At 58.3% G+C, this 17,235-nt stretch overlaps 2 protein-coding genes across 6 annotated transcripts in view; one reads left to right on the top strand and one right to left on the bottom strand.

The window, feature by feature from the left end:
* PIK3CD (phosphatidylinositol-4,5-bisphosphate 3-kinase catalytic subunit delta) overlaps positions 1-16,358 on the top strand; it is a 41,839-nt gene extending 25,481 nt beyond the window's left edge. Inside the window, exons 3-24 of one of the 4 annotated variants that reach the window (XM_075550710.1) lie at positions 1,570-1,739; positions 4,311-4,539; positions 4,626-4,855; positions 5,195-5,374; positions 5,605-5,754; positions 6,315-6,404; positions 7,564-7,785; positions 8,452-8,548; positions 8,638-8,768; positions 9,268-9,318; positions 9,396-9,563; positions 9,700-9,821; positions 10,000-10,143; positions 10,274-10,373; positions 10,473-10,651; positions 10,736-10,848; positions 11,048-11,126; positions 11,677-11,844; positions 12,397-12,520; positions 12,688-12,833; positions 13,206-13,338; positions 13,883-16,358. In XM_075550710.1, coding sequence (XP_075406825.1) covers positions 1,599-1,739; positions 4,311-4,539; positions 4,626-4,855; positions 5,195-5,374; positions 5,605-5,754; positions 6,315-6,404; positions 7,564-7,785; positions 8,452-8,548; positions 8,638-8,768; positions 9,268-9,318; positions 9,396-9,563; positions 9,700-9,821; positions 10,000-10,143; positions 10,274-10,373; positions 10,473-10,651; positions 10,736-10,848; positions 11,048-11,126; positions 11,677-11,844; positions 12,397-12,520; positions 12,688-12,833; positions 13,206-13,338; positions 13,883-14,020 — 3,135 coding nt within the window. In that variant the 5' untranslated portion in view covers positions 1,570-1,598 and the 3' untranslated portion in view covers positions 14,021-16,358. The remainder of the gene's footprint in view (positions 1-1,569; positions 1,740-4,310; positions 4,540-4,625; positions 4,856-5,194; positions 5,375-5,604; positions 5,755-6,314; positions 6,405-7,563; positions 7,786-8,451; positions 8,549-8,637; positions 8,769-9,267; positions 9,319-9,395; positions 9,564-9,699; positions 9,822-9,999; positions 10,144-10,273; positions 10,374-10,472; positions 10,652-10,735; positions 10,849-11,047; positions 11,127-11,676; positions 11,845-12,396; positions 12,521-12,687; positions 12,834-13,205; positions 13,339-13,882) is intronic. The other 3 variants (XM_075550712.1, XM_075550715.1, XM_075550718.1) reach the window with 3 other exon arrangements.
* Positions 15,544-17,235, bottom strand: part of CLSTN1 (calsyntenin 1) — a 73,232-nt gene continuing 71,540 nt past the window's right edge. For both annotated transcript variants that reach the window (XM_075550725.1, XM_075550720.1), the window contains one exon: positions 15,544-17,062. In XM_075550725.1, coding sequence (XP_075406840.1) covers positions 16,865-17,062 — 198 coding nt within the window. In that variant the 3' untranslated portion in view covers positions 15,544-16,864. The remainder of the gene's footprint in view (positions 17,063-17,235) is intronic.

Below are 17,235 nucleotides of genomic sequence, written 5' to 3' on the forward strand. Positions count from 1 at the left end.
GACACTGCAGCTGCAGTTCCCAGCGTTTCCGTTGGACAGCCCTGCCCGGGACTCGCAGCGAACACAAGCAGAGGCAGCGTATAAACATTAGCACCGTGAAGAACAACCCTGTGAAAGTAGAAACTTGCCTTAAGGATCATCAGAGAGCAGGAGAGAGACAGACAGACAGACTAGCGCTCCACATATTAGTATGGATAAGTCTCAAGAACATAATGCTGAGGGGCAAAACCTGAGGGACCCAAGATGCATAGAGTTTGATGGCTACACATGCGTATAAAATCCTAACACTTGCATGAAAATGCTGAACCTCCCGATTCCAGGTGGCGGTAATGTGACTTTGGGAGTGGGGAATCTTTTCCTTGTGTCTGGAGCATTTTGCTACTTACTGGGGAATCTATGTTTACATTTTGGTATGACAGAAATTTCAAAAAAAGTTTTACCCTGCTGAAATCATTCATCCCCTTCCTGGGTTTTTAACCCCCTCTCTTTTTAAAAAATTTGGTGAGACTGTACATAACAAAACATACACCAATTCAACAATTTCTACATGTACACTTCAGTGACATGGAATTGCCTCTGGTTCCTAAGTTCCCAAACCTATTGGGCCTACCAGCATCTTTTCAGGGAAAAAAATACCCAATCACTCAGTGCAGTGCCCCCCTGGCATTTAACCACTTGGGAACTGTAGCCCACAACCCGGGATAAAATGTAGGTATCTGTTTTTGCAACCTCGTGGGAGCAAGTGACAGGTCTAGAGCCTCCCAAGGGATGATACCGCCCACCTTTGGAAACACTGCTCTAGTGGAAAGTGAGACCCTTTTCAAAATCGTTCCGTTAACCACTACTGATATCAACTCGGCCCCCAAGCAAAGACTCCCCCTTATCCTCTTCCTCCTGCCCCTGGTAACCATGAGCAGTCTTGGGTCTCTAGCTCCAATTTGCTTGTTTCATTTAAACAATATTGCGCAATGTTTGCCCAGATGCGCTTCACTCCGCATGATGTTTTCAGGGCCCTCTCCTGTCAGAGCATGTAGCAGGACTCCGGTCCTCCTTCTCTGTGTGTAGTGGTCCGTCGTGGGCATGCCCCACCTGGTGTTTATCCATCCCGCAGCTGAGGGGCTTTTGGGTCATCTCCACCTTCAGTTATATGAGAAGTGCCACAAGGACCTCTAGCCTGCCTGTATCCGTTTGTATAGACCCAAAGCCATGTGGCTTCTAGCTAGGAAATGTCAACTTCAAGTCTGTCTGATGTCCTGGGTTCTCTGACCCGCTGGTGGCCATGGCCAGATCTTGCAGGTCTCTGGGAGCAAAGGACTGGTGTGAGACTACTGGTGTCTTGGTTTGGCGCTTTTCATGTGGGATGCAGCCAGCGTGTCCCCTCTGTGATGACAGGTGACTCAGCCCGGACTGTGGCTGAGGGCAGCAGAAGCCACAAGCCACCCTGGACAGGATGAGGCCAGAGGGAAGCCATCTTCATGTGTCTGTGGGGGGAACTTACCCTTGAACGATGGGTCCCTGGTTTTCCCAGAATGCTTGTGCTCACTGACTCCACCTTTGTTCCCTTTCCAGGGCAACTGGCACCTGAGAGGTAGGGCAGGATGCCCCCGGGGGTTGACTGCCCTATGGAATTCTGGACCAAGGAAGAGAACCAGAGCGTGGCAGTTGACTTCCTGCTGCCCACGGGTGTCTATCTGAACTTCCCTGTGTCCCGCAATGCCAATCTCAGTACCATCAAGCAGGTAGGAGACTTCAACGTTAAGCCAGGTCCTCAAAACTTGAACCTCAGAGAGAAAGACAGACAGGTGCTCCCGCTCACATGCATAGTCTTCTCGGGCTTGGGAGCCTCAGATATGCATTTTAAGAGATACCAATTATGCCCAAGGACGGCATAACAACTTACAGTTGTAGTCTAGATGCCATCCCGAATTCAGTCGCCCCATGCCAACAGGGGGTGTATCCTAACCCCACTGCAGGGGAAGTCAAGGTCCTGGTTCAGCGGTGGCCTGGCCTCCCACCGCGCCACCTTTGTTGGGGCCACATACCATCCGTGGCCACCTTAGCATTTTACTAGTCCCTGCCTGGAGCCCTGGCCGCATCCTAAGTATCTTGAAAATCGTTTTTGTGGCATAATTACATGGATTATTGAGTAAAGGCTAGAACATCTGGAGAGATGCGTTAGATGATGATCGTGTTACCCGCACAAAGGGCTTGTCCTGTCTACACAACACGGAGTTTAAGGGGCTTCCGGAGGGCAAGACCATGTGCTCACAAGTTGAAAGTGACGGTTAAGAGCAGAATGGAAAAAGGAGGTCGCCTGGACCATCCCTGAGTGTTCCACCTGCCTTCCCTGGAGGATTTCTTTACAAATTTAGCCTACTTTTGTCCATTACAAAAGTAATATGGACGTGGAAGAGGCCCACCTCTGGAGAAGGGGTCATGTTTGGTAACACAGGAGGTCAGCAAAAGAAAAAAAGAGGTAGCTCCTCAACAAGATGGCCTGACAGCGGCCCGTGGCTGCAGCCTCACAGCGATGGAGAGGATGGTGCAGGGCCGGGGAGCATGTCATCCTGCGGTGCACAGGGTCGGGGGAGGGGGGGCGACTGACTTGAAGGCTTCTGGCCACAGTAACGGTTGGAACAACGTGCTCAACATCGTTGCTGTCACTGATTTGGGCCTGTGGAAAATATTGAGATGACAATGTGGTCATAAGCAGATACGCTTATTACACAGGATGGTAATACCAACACATTAAAATTTAGAAAAAGTATAAAAACACGATCTGCAATCCAGCCATACGAGACAACCACAGTTAATGGTGGGCCATTTCCTGTTTTCTTTTCTCTGTAACCCAAACCAACTCACTGCTATCAAGTCAGTTCTGACTCACAGGGTCACTATGAGTCTTTTCTATATAGTTTTTTTTTCTATATGTTTTTTTCTCTACCATAATTGTAATCATTTTGATTATGCTGATGATTATTTCCTTTTTTCCAAGTTAGCATTATAATATCTGTCTTCGTGGTCACTTTATATAAATATCAATTTAAAGTGAATCCTGTGTTTCTGCTTACGGAAAATGCATGCATCTCATTAAGATTCAAACATTGCAAGAATGTAAAAAGATATATGGGTATACACACATACACACCCATAAAGTCTCACCTCTCAGAATGTGAACCAGTTGGCTTCCACTTCAGTATGTGCTTACCAGTGCCAGGGCTCAGCAAACTTTGCCCTAAAAGGACAGAAAGCAGATTATTTCAGTCCTTGCTGGGCAAACGAGTAGACTTAGTGTCTGTCAAAATGATTCCACTCTGTTGTTATAGCAAAAATAAAGCAGCCTTAGACACTATGTTTAAAAAGAACCAAAAAGGGGGCGGGGGATGTGGCAGTGTTCCAATAAAACTTTATTTACAAAAACAAGTGGTGGGCCAGATTTGACCCCCAGCCATAGTGCGCTGATTCCTGGTCTGTATACATAAGTATGTTCATTGTTAGGAACGTAGGTTTGCTATTCAATAACGTAGGGTTTGCTTGTTTTTCAACTCAGTGATGGATCTTGGACCCCCCATCCCTGTGTGGGAACCTAGATCCTCTGCAGTCTGGGTCATCCTGTGCCGATGGCCCCTCATTTGCCAGTCCCGCATATCCCTCCTCTCTGTGCTCTGTGGAGAACTCCTCTGTGTGAAAACCTGCCCCTGGGACTGCTTTTCCCGCCAGAGTCCTGGGAAGAGCTCACCGTGGGACCGAGCAGTCTGTAGATGGGCTTTATTTGGCCCATTCATCATGTTCGACCTTTCTGACTTAGACAAATCCACAGGCTGTTACCATCAAGCTGAGTCCAACCCCAGTGACCACCGGTGTGTCCGAATAGACCTGTGTCCCTGGGGTTTACCATGGCCCGTGTTTTGTACAGTAGAGAGCCAGGCCTTTCTTCCAGGCACCTTGGGGTGCACCTGAACCACCAACCTTTTGATTAACAGCCGAGCATAGTGACCCTTCGCCTTACTCAGGGACTCCTGATCCAACCACCACCATTTGAGAACCCACACGAGCTTGTCTAATTGCTGGAGGGAGGGGAGACATGGACCCTGGACCAGGAGGGACTGAAAAGTCATGTCCCAGGTGCTGTCTGCCAGGGCATCCTCAGGGTCGTCTCGTACCCTACAAGGGGATCCCCAGGACACTCTGCCCAGCCCCAGCCCCTCTGTGCGTGCCCTGCACATTGATGCCCAAGGACTCCAAAAGAGGGGCCGGCCGTGTTCCCTCATGAGTGGCCCAAGGCGCTGACGGGCAACTGTCCCTCCCAGGTGTTGTGGCACCGAGCCCAGTATGAGCCCTTCTTCCACATGCTCAGCGACCCCGAGGCCTACGTGTTCACCTGCGTCAACCAGACGGCGGAGCAGCAGGAGCTGGAGGACGAGCAGCGTCGGCTATGTGACATCCAGCCCTTCCTGCCCGTCCTGCGCCTGGTGGCCCGCGAGGGCGACCGCGTGAAAAAGCTCACCAACTCGCAGATCAGCCTCCTCATCGGCAAAGGTGCCCCCGTGGGCGGGACCCGCGCTGGGCCGGCCCACTGCCCCCACCCGCTCCCTGTGCTAACCCTGCCCCTCCCTGCCTCCCAGGCCTGCACGAGTTCGACTCCTTGCGCGACCCCGAGGTGAATGACTTCCGCGCCAAGATGCGCCAGTTCTGCGAAGAGGCAGCTGCGCAGCGGCAGCAGCTGGGCTGGGAGGCCTGGCTGCAGTACAGCTTCCCCCTGCAGCTGGAGCCGTCGGCGCGGGGCTGGGGCACCTCCCCTCCGCGCATCCCCATCCGGGCCCTCCTGGTCAATGTCAAGTTCGAGGGCAGTGAGGTGAGCCCGCCTCTCCCTCCCATCTGTGGGACTCCAGCCGGTGCGTCCCCACGAGCCCCCAGTGCCCTTCCCTAGTGTGGCATCCTGTGGTCTCTGAGAGGCGTCCTGGGGCCAGTCAGTTGGACCAGGCTTCCTTGGTGACCCCAGTACAGCAGGGTGACCAATGTCATTGGGTCATTCCATTCGCCCATCCTTCCTGAGTGGGGGCCTGATGCTCTTAGCAGTGGGCATCTGCAGCCCACAGGGAGCTCCTCTTCGAGTGGGGGGGCGGTTCCCCAGACCGTGAAAGGTCATGGGGCGTCCAAAGGGCAGAGGGCTGATGCTCCCTCCGTCCCCCAGGAGAGCTTCACCTTCCAGGTGTCCACCAAGGACATGCCCCTGGCACTGATGGCCTGCGCCCTGCGGAAGAAAGCCACGGTGTTCCGGCAGCCGCTGGTGGAGCGGCCTGAGGAGTACGCGCTGCAGGTGAATGGCAAGCACGAGTACCTGTACGGCAGCTACCCCCTCTGCCAGTTCCAGGTGAGCCCGGGGGCACGTCCGGGTGCCCAGCCTGGCCGGCCCGGGCCCGGGGCGTGATGAGCCGGGCTGCTAGGGGTCACCTGCCTTAAGTGCAGGAGCAATCCGGGCTTGAGAAGGCGGGCAGGGTGGAGGTGCCCTGGTGTGGGCCGGGGGTGCGGTGTTCCTGGGGAGCGGGTTGGTCCTGGGACGGCTGGGGACTGCCCATGGTCAGCTTCCCCTGCCCCTCGCAGTACATCTGCAGCTGCTTGCACAGCGGACTGACCCCCCACCTGACCATGGTGCACTGCTCGTCCATCCTGGCCATGCGAGACGAGCAGAGGAACCCCACCCCCCAGGCCCAGAAGCCGCGCACCAAGCCACCCCCAATCCCCGCGAAGAAGGTGAGCCAGCACCCTCCACGACTCCTTTCCTGCCCCGTTATCACTCTAGACCAGCAGTTCTCAGCCTGCCTAATGCCGTGACCCTTCCATACAGTTCCTCCTGTGGTGGTGACCCCCAAACCATAACATCATTTTCATTACTGGCTTCATCACTGTCATTTTGCTACTGTCACGAATCGGGTGACTCCTGTAAACGGGTCGTTCGAGCCCCAAAGGGGTCTCAGCCCACAGGTTGAGAACTACTGCTCTAGAGCCTGTCGGGCTGGCTCCAGGACAGCCATGGGCCCAGGATCCCCAGCCTCTGCTCCTGGGCTGGTTGGTGGGCAGAGTTGGGGTTTGGTCCTGGGAGGCTTGCTGACCTGGGGGCCTCAGGGGCAGGGGAAGGTGTGGGTGGGCCCAGCCAGGGGGCTGCAGAGCTCAGGCAGAGGGGACTGGAGACCTTCTGCATCAAAGCACGGTGATGCGGGCAGGTGGCTGAACTGTGCCACAAACCTTCAACACCCTCCCCACCCAAGTGGTGGCCAGGGGTTTGTGCCCAGCCCTGCCCCTCTCTCTCCCAGCCCTCCTCGTCGTCCCTGTGGTTCCTGGAACAGCCGTTCTGCATCGAGCTCATCCAGGGCAGCAAAGTGAATGCCGACGAGCGCATGAAGGTGCGGCTGGGACCAGCGGCGTTTGCACAAACAAGTGCCTGTGGCTGGAGGGGCGGCAGAGGAAGAAGGGGGGGGGGCGGTCACCCGAAAGCCACCTGACCACAATTACCCAGCATCCCTGCCCGGAGTGGTTTGTTAGCTGCTTCAAAACAGGAAGCTGGGCGGGGGGCAGACAGGCTGGCCAGCCCGAGCAACCGATTCGGAGAAACCTGAGCCCAGACAAGTTCTGGGTATTCACAACTGGAGGTGGTGGGGAGCAGCCCCGAGACCCAGGAACCGCGCGGCCTGGGGAGGCGGTAGCAGGCACAGAGGAGGGCTGGCTCCAGCTGGGCAGGCCTGGGTGCTCCCTAGGGCCATGGGGGAGGGCTTGCAGGCAGGTGCAGTCATCCCTGTGTAACAGGGGACCAATGATGGGGCCGGGGCCCACCTCTGCTGCAGGGACTGTGTTGGGACCGGAGTTGCACAATTCGCTTCCAAACATGGGCACTCCTGAACACGCCTGTCCTCAGGCGGGCTCCGTGAGGTGCAGGGTTACTGTGATCTCAGCAGGCAGGGCTAGGCTCCCCTGCAGAACCACGGTGACTGGCTCAAACAGGCAGGTGTGGGGGCAGCAAAGTGGGCACTTCCCAGCTTACGGAGCCCCAGAAGCCCCTAAGCAGTGAAGGGAACCCTCGGATGTATGAGATGAAAAGGTCCTTGCTGTTCTCCAGCTCACATGGGGGTGACGCTGAGACCCAGACCAGGGAGGGGGCATGCCTTGGGGCTGCGCAGAGCCTGCCAGCCGAGGAGTTGAGATTGGAAGCCCCTGACCCAGGCAGCCAGGCTTTCCCTCTGGTGTCTGTGGACATGGGGCTTAGACCCACGGACAGGAGGACAAGGTGTGCCCGGTAGTTTAAGCACCTGGCTGCTGACCTAGAGCTTGGCGGTTTGGACCGGCCTCTCCCCACTGTGAGGGGGCCTTGGCACCAGTCTGCCTCTGGAAAGGCTCCTTTGAGAACCCAGTTCCCCTCTGCGCACAGTGGGTTGCCAGGAGTGGCCATCGACCCTGGATGGCCCCTCAGCACAAGGAGGGGGCGATCTGAGCATTTGGTGGGGGTGGGGTGGGGTGGGGCGGGGTGGGGTGGGGCAGCCCCCTCACCCACGCCCTGGCTCCCTGCAGCTGGTGGTCCAGGCCGGCCTTTTCCATGGTAACGAGATGTTGTGCAAGACAGTGTCTAGCTCGGAGGTGAGCGTGTGCTCGGGGCCCGTGTGGAACCAGCGGCTGGAGTTCGACATCAGCCTCTGCGACCTGCCCCGCATGGCCCGGCTCTGCCTGGCGCTTTATGCCGTCATCGAGAAGGCCAAGAAGGCTCGCTCCACCAAGAAGAAGTCCAAGAAGGCGGTGGGTTGGGCTCCACGGAGGCTCTCGTCCTGCCCTCCCCCAGCCAGTAGATCTCCTGCTGGGCCCCTCCCCATTCTGCTTCCAGCCTGGGGAGGGGGCAGCTCCAGGAGGCACCTGTGCACCTCAGCCCCGCTCCTCTCTGCTCTGCCTCTAGCCCTAGTGAAGCTCTGGCTGCCGGGCTGCTGGCAGGAACTGGAGATAGTTGGGCCTGGGTCTGGAGGCAGTCTTCAAGTGGGAGGGACGCAGCCTCTGTCCTCTTGGGGAGCTCAAGGCCTGAGTCACACCACCAGGAATGGGTAGTGATGGGACTCTGAGTCACCAGGCTCAGGATGTGACCCCTACTCAGCCCTGCTGACTCACACTGAACCCAGCATAGCCAGCTCTCTGGGGAGCTGCTGGGGTTGCTTTGGGGGTGCCCCTGGGAGCAGAGGATGCTGTGAGGCAGCTGGCCTTCCTCACTGGGATCCCACACACACACAAAAACCCAGGAAACAGGAAGTAGTAGGCCCTCCCTCTCCAAACAAGGTCTCTTCCAGGGTCTGGCTGGAAGACCTGCTGGAGCCGATGTCCTCCCTCCTCTCTTAGGGGTGTCTGGGTGAGAGTCAGGGAGGCTGGTCCCTGCCTGCAGATGTCCCCCTTGAGCCCTGACCTGCTTGTCCTCCTCAGGACTGCCCAATCGCCTGGGCCAACCTCATGCTGTTTGACTACAAGGACCAGCTCAAGACTGGGGAGTGTTGCCTCTACATGTGGCCCTCCGTCCCAGGTCTGCCCCGGGCAGAGATGGGGCGTGGGGAGGGGGCAGGTTCCTAGGGCAGCATGCCCACACACCTGACGCCACCGATCCCTGTTCAGATGAGAAAGGGGAGCTGCTGAACCCCACGGGGACGGTGCGGAGTAACCCTAACACGGAGAGTGCCGCCGCACTGGTCATCTGCCTCCCAGAGGTGACGCCCCACCCTGTGTACTACCCTGCCCTGGAGAAGGTCAGTTTGGTGGGGCTGGGGCGTGGGGCCTGGGTCTCTGTGCACACTGGGAATGGCCCTGCCTGTGGGATCCTCACATGCCCTGGAGCATGGGGTCCGCAGCCCTATTGACCCCAGTGCCTGGTGGGGGGTGGTCACATGCTCAGCTTTTGGACCGTACCTGCAGCTCTGTGGGAGTCAGGCATGAAAGCTACAACCTGGAAAAGCTAGGGGTTAGTGGGACCCACCGTGTGGGCTTGGACACCCAGGCGACACCTGACAACAGCGGCAAGAGCATGGCGCTGGTCTCAGACCTTTGCTGATGTGGGAGACGGCGCTCCAGGTGTCAGGAGGCAGAGGCTGGGCAGCCCACCCCAGAGGCCCCCAGGACAGCACGTCCATCCATCTGTGGTGCCGGGCTTGCAAACCCTGCCCCACCATGGGAAAGTCCTGCTCGGACTGGCCCAGGGACAGCCAGTGGGGGCACTGCTGAGGGCAGGGCTTGTGGACCTCCTTGCAGATCCTGGAGCTGGGGCGGCACGCGGAGCACGGGCGCTTCACGGAGGAGGAGGTGAGTGGGGGCGTGGGGCATGGGCGCAGAGTGGGGAGTGGAGTGGCGGGGCGGCTCTCACTCCAGTGGCCCCTCAGCAGCTGCAGCTGCGGGAGATCCTGGAGCGGCGGGGCTCGGGGGAGCTGTACGAGCACGAGAAGGACCTGGTGTGGAAGATGCGCCGCGAGGTCCAGGAACGCTTCCCCGAGGCACTGGCCCGGCTGCTGCTGGTCACCAAGTGGAACAAACACGAGGATGTGGCCCAGGTGGGTGGGGGCCGCCGCTCCGGCTGCCCTCTCGCCTGGGGACACCCTCCCCTGGTGGCCCCTCCCTTGGTGGTCTCCTCCTCGAGGCGCCCCCTTCCCTGACAGCCCCCTCCCACTCTGCTCCCAACCCGCCCAGATGCTCTACCTGCTGTGCTCTTGGCCTGAGCTGCCTGTCCTGAGCGCCCTGGAGCTGCTGGACTTCAGCTTCCCAGACCGCCACGTGGGCTCCTTTGCCATCAAGTCCCTGCGGAAGCTAACGTGAGCCCTGCAGGCTGTGAGGGCCACCAGGCAGTGGGGCTGGAGGGCGGCGAGGTCCCGGCTGCTTGAAGGGGTGTTGGCTGTGGGGATGGACTGAGCCCCAACTGGCACTCTGGGTGAGGGGCAGGGACAGTGCACCCCTATCTGCCGCGGACCCAGCAGCCTCCCTTCCTTGCAGGGACGACGAGCTCTTCCAGTACCTGCTGCAGCTGGTGCAGGTGCTCAAGTACGAGTCCTACCTGGACTGCGAGCTGACCAAGTTCCTGCTGGACCGGGCGCTGGCCAACCGCAAAATCGGCCACTTCCTCTTCTGGCACCTCCGGTACCAGACTCGTCCCCTGCCTCTGGGTCACCCTGGGCGGGAAGAGCATGTTGGGTCCTAGGGGTCATCCCTGCTGGGTTGAGGCTGGGTCATATGGCCCTGCCGGGCCTCCATCCTCCTCTCCCTTCAGCTCCGAGATGCACGTTCCGGCTGTGGCGCTGCGCTTCGGCCTTATCATGGAGGCCTACTGCAGGGGCAGTAACCACCACATGAAGGTGCTGATGAAACAGGTGAGAAGCTCTGGCCTCCGTGCCCCTCCCACAGCTGGCCCCCCTGGGAATCCCCTGGAGCCACTCTCAGCCTGCTCTCCTGTCCTGTTCTCTGGCCAGGGGGAAGCGCTGAGCAAGCTGAAGGCCCTGAATGACTTTGTCAGAGTGAGCTCCCAGAAGACCACCAAGCCCCAGACCAAGGAGCTGATGCACATTTGCATGCGTCAGGACACCTACCTGGAGGCTCTCTCTCACCTGCAGTCCCCTCTCGACCCCAGCACGCTGCTGGCCGATGTCTGGTGAGCCCTGCCCTCACCCCGCCAGGACCCCACCTGACCGCCCCCGGCCCTGCAGAGGCCCACTGACCACTCTCTGGCCAGCAGCGTGGAGCAATGCACCTTCATGGACTCCAAGATGAAGCCCCTGTGGATCATGTACAGCAACGAGGAGGCAGGCAGTGAGGGCAGCGTCGGCATCATCTTCAAGAATGGGGACGGTGAGCAGGCAGAGCCCGGCTGGGACCCACCCAGGTGGGGCCCCGTCCTTGTCTATACCAGCCCCAGCGGAGGTGGGGAGTCTGGGCGTATCTCCTTCGGCGAAAGTTGAGAAGACACTCTTTGGGGTCTCTGTGGTTTGGGCACAGCTGCAGCCCACACCAGAAACGTGTGTTTTTCTTCCGGTGGCTGGTTGGACAGACCTCCGCCAGGACATGCTGACACTGCAGATGATCCAGCTCATGGATGTGCTGTGGAAGCAGGAGGGGCTGGACCTGAGGTGAGGGCCCCTCATCCGTCATGTCACCCATGTGTGTCTCCGTAAGGCCTGGGGCTCTGCCCAAAGGGCCGTAAGAAGAGTGGGGCCACACCATGGGCTCAAGTAGAAAGCAAATGTTTTGAGAATGATGATGGTAACATATGTAACAATGTGCTTGACACATGGATGAATGGATGGATGGATTGTGATAAGAGTTGTACGAGTCCCCCATAAAATGATTTAAAGAAAAAAAAGAGTGGGGCCATTTCCAAGCCTGGGAAGGGAAGCGATGGTGGCCATTCCAGGCTCCGTGTCCCCTCACTCCCTGTTGGCTTCTTTGCCCCAAGTGTCCCTGGCTTCCTGCTATGTCCTCTTGCCACCGCCAAGCCTTTCCCTTCTGAGCCATCGTGAGCTCTTCCCTGGGGGGTCCTGGGTACTAGGGCCTCCTTCCTAGCTCCTTAAGCAGCACCCCCTGGAGTTTTCTGGGTGCCCCGAGGTTCTTGCAGCCAAACAACCCCAGGAACAGGCCTTGACCGTGCGTGACCTTCGCCTCCCCTCTCTGCACTGGCAGGATGACGCCCTACGGCTGCCTCTCCACCGGGGACCGCACAGGCCTCATCGAAGTGGTGCTCCACTCGGACACGATTGCCAACATCCAGCTGAACAAGAGCAACATGGCGGCCACAGCTGCCTTCAACAAGGATGCCCTGCTCAACTGGCTCAAGTCCAAGAACCCAGGGTAGGTTTTGACCCCAGGGACAGATGCCTGCTCCTTGGCCTTTGGGGGGGGGGGTGCTGGTCCATTGCTGCAAAAGGTGAGGGCAAGAGCCTATGACATTCAAGCCAAGGGCCAGCCCATGTCTGTTCCCCCCTGCATGCCCGTGATTTATTGCTGTGTAGCAATCTTCCCAAACCTAGGGATTGAAAGAGCCATTTCTTGCCCATGAATCTGTAGTTTGGGCAGGGCTCAGCAGTGTGGTTCTTCTGCTCTTATAGCTTGGAATCACTCATGCAACTACTGCCATCTGCTGGCTCCATGGGGCCTGTCTCGGGCCCTAGTATCAGCAGGGTCCCTCTCTGTGGCTTCCCTCTTCATTCAGTAGACTAAGCTCAGGGGTGCCCGAGAGCTGGGAGGCATCTTGGGACCTAGGCACCCAGCATCATTTCCTCCATGTTTGTGGCCAAAGCAAGTCACAAGGCCAGCCAGGTCCCAGGGCAGGGGACCAGCCCGTCCCTCTTAATAGAAGAAACGTTCAAGTGTTGTGGTCATATTTTCAATCTTCCCACCCAGAGAGGCCCTGGACCAGGCCATAGAGGAGTTCACGCTCTCTTGTGCTGGCTACTGTGTGGCCACCTACGTGCTGGGCATTGGTGATCGGCACAGCGACAACATCATGATCCGTGAAAGTGGGCAGGTAAGGTGGTGCGCGCAGCCTGCAGCCCCTGGCCTTTCTGCCCTGCACACAGTTCCCAGGCAGAGTCCCCCTGTGAACCTAAGCCCCGCCGTGCCCCTTGGCCTATCTGCACCTGGCAGCTCTTTTCCCTGACACCCCTCAGCTTTTGCCCTTCCCTCCCCCCTTAGCTGTTCCACATTGATTTTGGCCACTTTCTGGGAAATTTCAAGACCAAGTTTGGAATCAACCGTGAACGAGTCCCGTTCATCCTCACCTATGACTTTGTCCATGTGATCCAGCAGGGCAAGACGAATAACAGTGAGAAGTTTGAAAGGTGAGGGCACCTTAGGTCCACTAGGACCCCGTCCGTCCCTGAGGTCCCTGTGAAGGAGCAGAGATCGCCAGCGGCTACAGGGATGGGGACTCAGCCAGCAGCCCCCTCCCAGTCATCTCCCACCCTGGGCTTGCTGAGGGGCTTAGCATATGTCCTGATCTTCTCAACAGGGAACACCCCCACACACACACTTCCCCGTCTCAGCCCTGGAGTGCCCTGCTGGGCAGGGTGGAGGGATGGACGCTTGTAGGCTGTGTGCGTATAGGAGGCAGCCGGCCATGGCGTAGGGGGTCAGCTGGAGGAACTGGGCTCGTTATGTGCACAGGCAGGGGCTTCTCAGAAGCCACCCACACCTCGGCCTCCCCTGAACAGGTTCCGGGGCTACTGCGAAAAAGCCTACACCATCCTGCGGCGCCACGGGCCCCTCTTCCTCCACCTCTTTGCCCTCATGAGGGCGGCGGGCCTGCCGGAACTCAGCTGCTCTAAAGACATCCAGTATCTCAAGGTGAGCCCAGAGGTCACCTGCTTTCCAGGGGTGCCACTGGCCAGCCTTAGCTTGTGGGTCTCTCGTGCCTTCTGGTGCATTCGTCTGCGGGTGGGAGCCGGCTGCAGCGTGCTGTCTTCTTACGTCAGTCCACTTCCCTCCTTGGGCCGCAGGCTTTTCATTCACAGACTGAGGTGGGGGTGGGGAAGGTGGGGGGGTGGATCGGTGGGGACTGTGTTAGGCATGATTTTCCTTCCTGCATCTGCTCAGCTGGGGTGGGTAATGAGTGAGGAGACTGGCCAAGGTGCCCTCTCGGTGTCACCTTCTGCGCCCACTTCCTCCTGGACCTGGAGCAACTGTCCCCTAGAGAAGGCAAAGCTGCCCCCCGCAGGCCTGGTGGCCAAGAGAGCCCGTCGGGTTTGCACCTTTTGTAGGTGGGTCACCCTGACCTGCCACCAGTGGTCTGGGAGGACGTTGAGAATTCCCAGTGGGCTGGTTGGGAGGGCTGGTCCTGGGCCACGCTCGGCGACTTCTTTTAACACTGCTTCCACATTCCCGGTCTCAGGACTCCCTGGCGTTGGGGAAGACGGAGGAGGAGGCTCTCAAGCACTTCCGGGTCAAGTTCAACGAAGCCCTCCGGGAAAGCTGGAAAACCAAAGTGAACTGGCTGGCCCACAATGTGACCAAAGACAACAGGCAGTAGCAGTCCCTTTGGCCCCCGTGCCCGGTGGCTCCTAGCCCTGTGCATGAAGCTGCGGTGACCGTACTCCTGAAAGCCGGAACGGCACCTCCCAGGGAAAGAGCTGACACATCGCCTTTTGTTGTTTACAGTTATTTATTTATGACTTGAAACATTGAAGGGACTACACAGCCATACAAGAGCCTCGTGGGGGGCAGGCACCCCCAGGCTGCCCCTTCATGGAAGGATGCAGCCCCAAGTCTTCCAGCTGGTGACCAGGGCCCAGCCAGACTCCTCTCCTCCCACTGAACTACAGAGGGTGCAACTCCAGCGGTCACCTCATGCTTAGGCTCTGGAGGTGTCCCGTCCTCGGCTCTCCCGCCGCCACCTCTGCACATCCCCCACTGACTGTGATTTGGGGTGTCCCCCCAGAACATCCGGTGCCCCAAGATTCAGGGATGCCACAATTTGCTTTAAAACTAACTCTTGGGCCCGGGATCCTCTCATCTCTGCTGTAAAGCCATTTTGTGTGCGGTACGAAATATTGCCTCCTCGAGTCCTACTCAAGTCCGTGACTAGGGAGAGAGAGCTGACCCCACCCCACCACACGTGGGTCCTCAGACATGGCGGTGCTCGGGGAAGCTGGTCCGTCTTGGTTTCGCCTCTTGGCTTCCAATCAAGGGTGCGGCAGGTGCAGGTACTCTGGCAGGACTTGGGGCTCCAGAGCACAGGTGCTTTCAGGTGGGGGGCCCAAGCTCTTTCTCCAGAACCCCTCACGAAGTCTGCTGTCACCAGCACTGGCTGTATCGGAATTCTGGGCTGTGGTGGGAGCCCTTTGCCCTGTCTGTATACAGTCTTTCACTGGAGGGCACCGGACAAGGACAGCAGCGTCGGAAATGCAGATTCCCAGGCCTGTGCCACATCCTAAAGCCGAGGGGCTCGGAGTCCGGGTTGTGTCAAGCCCACAGTGGTCCTGAGGTATTGGCGGCAGGCCTGGGACTGGCTGGGCTTATACCTCTGACCTTGGCCAGGCCTCCCAGCGCCCGGCCTAGCAGGAAGACATGCCAACTGCAGGTCTGGGGAGAGGCAGGAGGCAGTGGCTCGTTCCGGGTGGTAGCTGGCCCCATTGGCTCTGCTCACAGTCTGCCCGTCACTCAGAACACCTGGTTCACCCAGTGTGTGCTGAGACCCACCAGCTTCCCCTGGCCTGTCCGTGTGTACATATGTTATTTATTGGCACGAGTCTGCACACTCCCCGGCGTGGGCTGCAGGCCTTCGCGTATACACACCGGCTTGGGGCTGGGTGTGTATTGTGTGCTGGGCGAGAATATTCCAATTTTTAAAAATCATTTACTGTTTCTGTGTGGTGAAGGTGAGCCTAAGCGGCAGGGACAGAAACTGAGGCCAGACAGCTGAGAAACCTTGGCAGGAGAGGTAAAAGCAGATTAAATAAGGAGTCTTGTTACGCTTCACGCCTCAGCCCCAAAGCACACGGGGCAGGTGGGATTCACAAAGAAGATTGCGAAGAAAGGAAAAAGTCACTCAGGTGGAGTTAGAACCAGAGCTTTATTGTAGCAGATACACTTTCTGACCTAGCATCAATATACACATCTCAAGAGTGACACCCGGGGCAGCTAAGAACACACGTGGCCCCCCTCCCATTGGGTTCTCAGTGGTCTACACAGAGCAGCTACGGTGGTGGCATGGAGGATGGCTACACAGAGACACAGGTGACCGTCCGTTTTCTGGAAACTAGCAGTGATGGCCACAGGACAGTATTCAAAATGACTCCCTTCCCTGCCCTGTTTTAGAAATCTAAAATTTTACATTTAAATTAATCATAATAAACAGAGAAAAGTGGCTGTGGGTTTTCAGTCTCTTTCCTGCTTGCCACTGGGCGTGGCAGTGACGCCCGGGGCAGGGGCAGCCTGGGGAGGTTGGAAGGAGCCGCACGTGGCCTTTGGCTGGGGAGGCTCCTGACAGCCCACCCAGCTTCTCGGTCGTCCCGAGTCTGGATCGCTCGGGCCTGCTGCCGCCCCCAGACAAGTACGGTTGTCGGGTGCATCGTGTGAGGAGTGCTGGGGCGGACAAGCAGTGAAAAACTGGCCCTGGGTCTTGGCAACACCAGCACCGGCCAAATGCCAAGCCAGCCGGGCCCCCACGGCCTCTGCCCCTGCCCCCAGCCCTGCCGTCCCACCCACGGAGATCGAGGCTAGATTGCACTGAGCTGACCTGGGTGTGCGAGCAGCGAGCCTGCGGGCTGGACTGCCCTCAGTCACCTGGATCTCACTTTAAATTCCAGTCCTTGATGACACTCGCGCAGAGGACACAGAGTTCCAATTTATTTACAAAATATTAAAAAGTCAGTTAATCATCTACATAGTAACCTCATTCTGCCATTTTATACATGCACTAGGTTTGGGGGGAAAAAAAGACTTAAAAAAGGGAGGGCGGGGAAGGTGGGCCGGAGACAAACCAAAGCAGCGGTTACCGGTGGGAGGGAGCAGCGTTACCCCGGGCAGCCAGCCGTCAGGGTGGCACCTGGAGCGTGCGACTGCACTGCAGCAGGCCAATGGGCCTGCGGACACTGTGTGTGTGTAGGGGGGTCTCCGGCACCGCGGGTCACTGTGCAGAGATGACAGCGGAAGCTGTGGGGGTCGCTCCACGTGGTCGGGATCCAGGCAGAGAGAGGGGAGCCTAAGTCCTATACACCAAGCAGGGGGGACGACAGGCACCAGGGAGGGTCTGCAGACCTACTGGCCGAACATGACTTTTTACATCGTGGATCCTTGGGACGGAGAGGGCGGGGGCAGCAGTCTTGGAAGCAGAAAAGGGGATGGCCGAGGAGGGAGGAGCCACTGCGGCCGGTCAGTAGCTGAGAGTAGAGTCGTCCCACTCCAGCTGCTGCTGCCTGCTGGCGCCTGGCTGGTCCCCGTGCGCCCCTTCCTCCTCCTCACTGCTCTCCGACTCGGCGCTGGTGATGTCGTCGTCCTCCTCGCCCTCCTCGCTCTCCTCCTCCTCCTCCTCTTCCTCCTCCTCCTCACTGCTGTGCTGGTCCTCGTATGTCTGACATGGAGATGGGCGGGTGAGTCCAGCCCCGCCCCCGCCTGCACCCCAGTCACCCACACTGACAGGAGGCCCAGAGGCACCGGAAGCTGCCCTCTGGCCACCCACACAGGCATGAGCCTGTGAGGCACGCCGGCGAGGGACACAACAGTCAAGGGCTCCAAGAAATGTGC

Source organism: Tenrec ecaudatus, chromosome 1 (assembly GCF_050624435.1).
Source record: "Tenrec ecaudatus isolate mTenEca1 chromosome 1, mTenEca1.hap1, whole genome shotgun sequence".
NCBI classification, from domain to species: domain Eukaryota; kingdom Metazoa; phylum Chordata; class Mammalia; order Afrosoricida; family Tenrecidae; genus Tenrec; species Tenrec ecaudatus.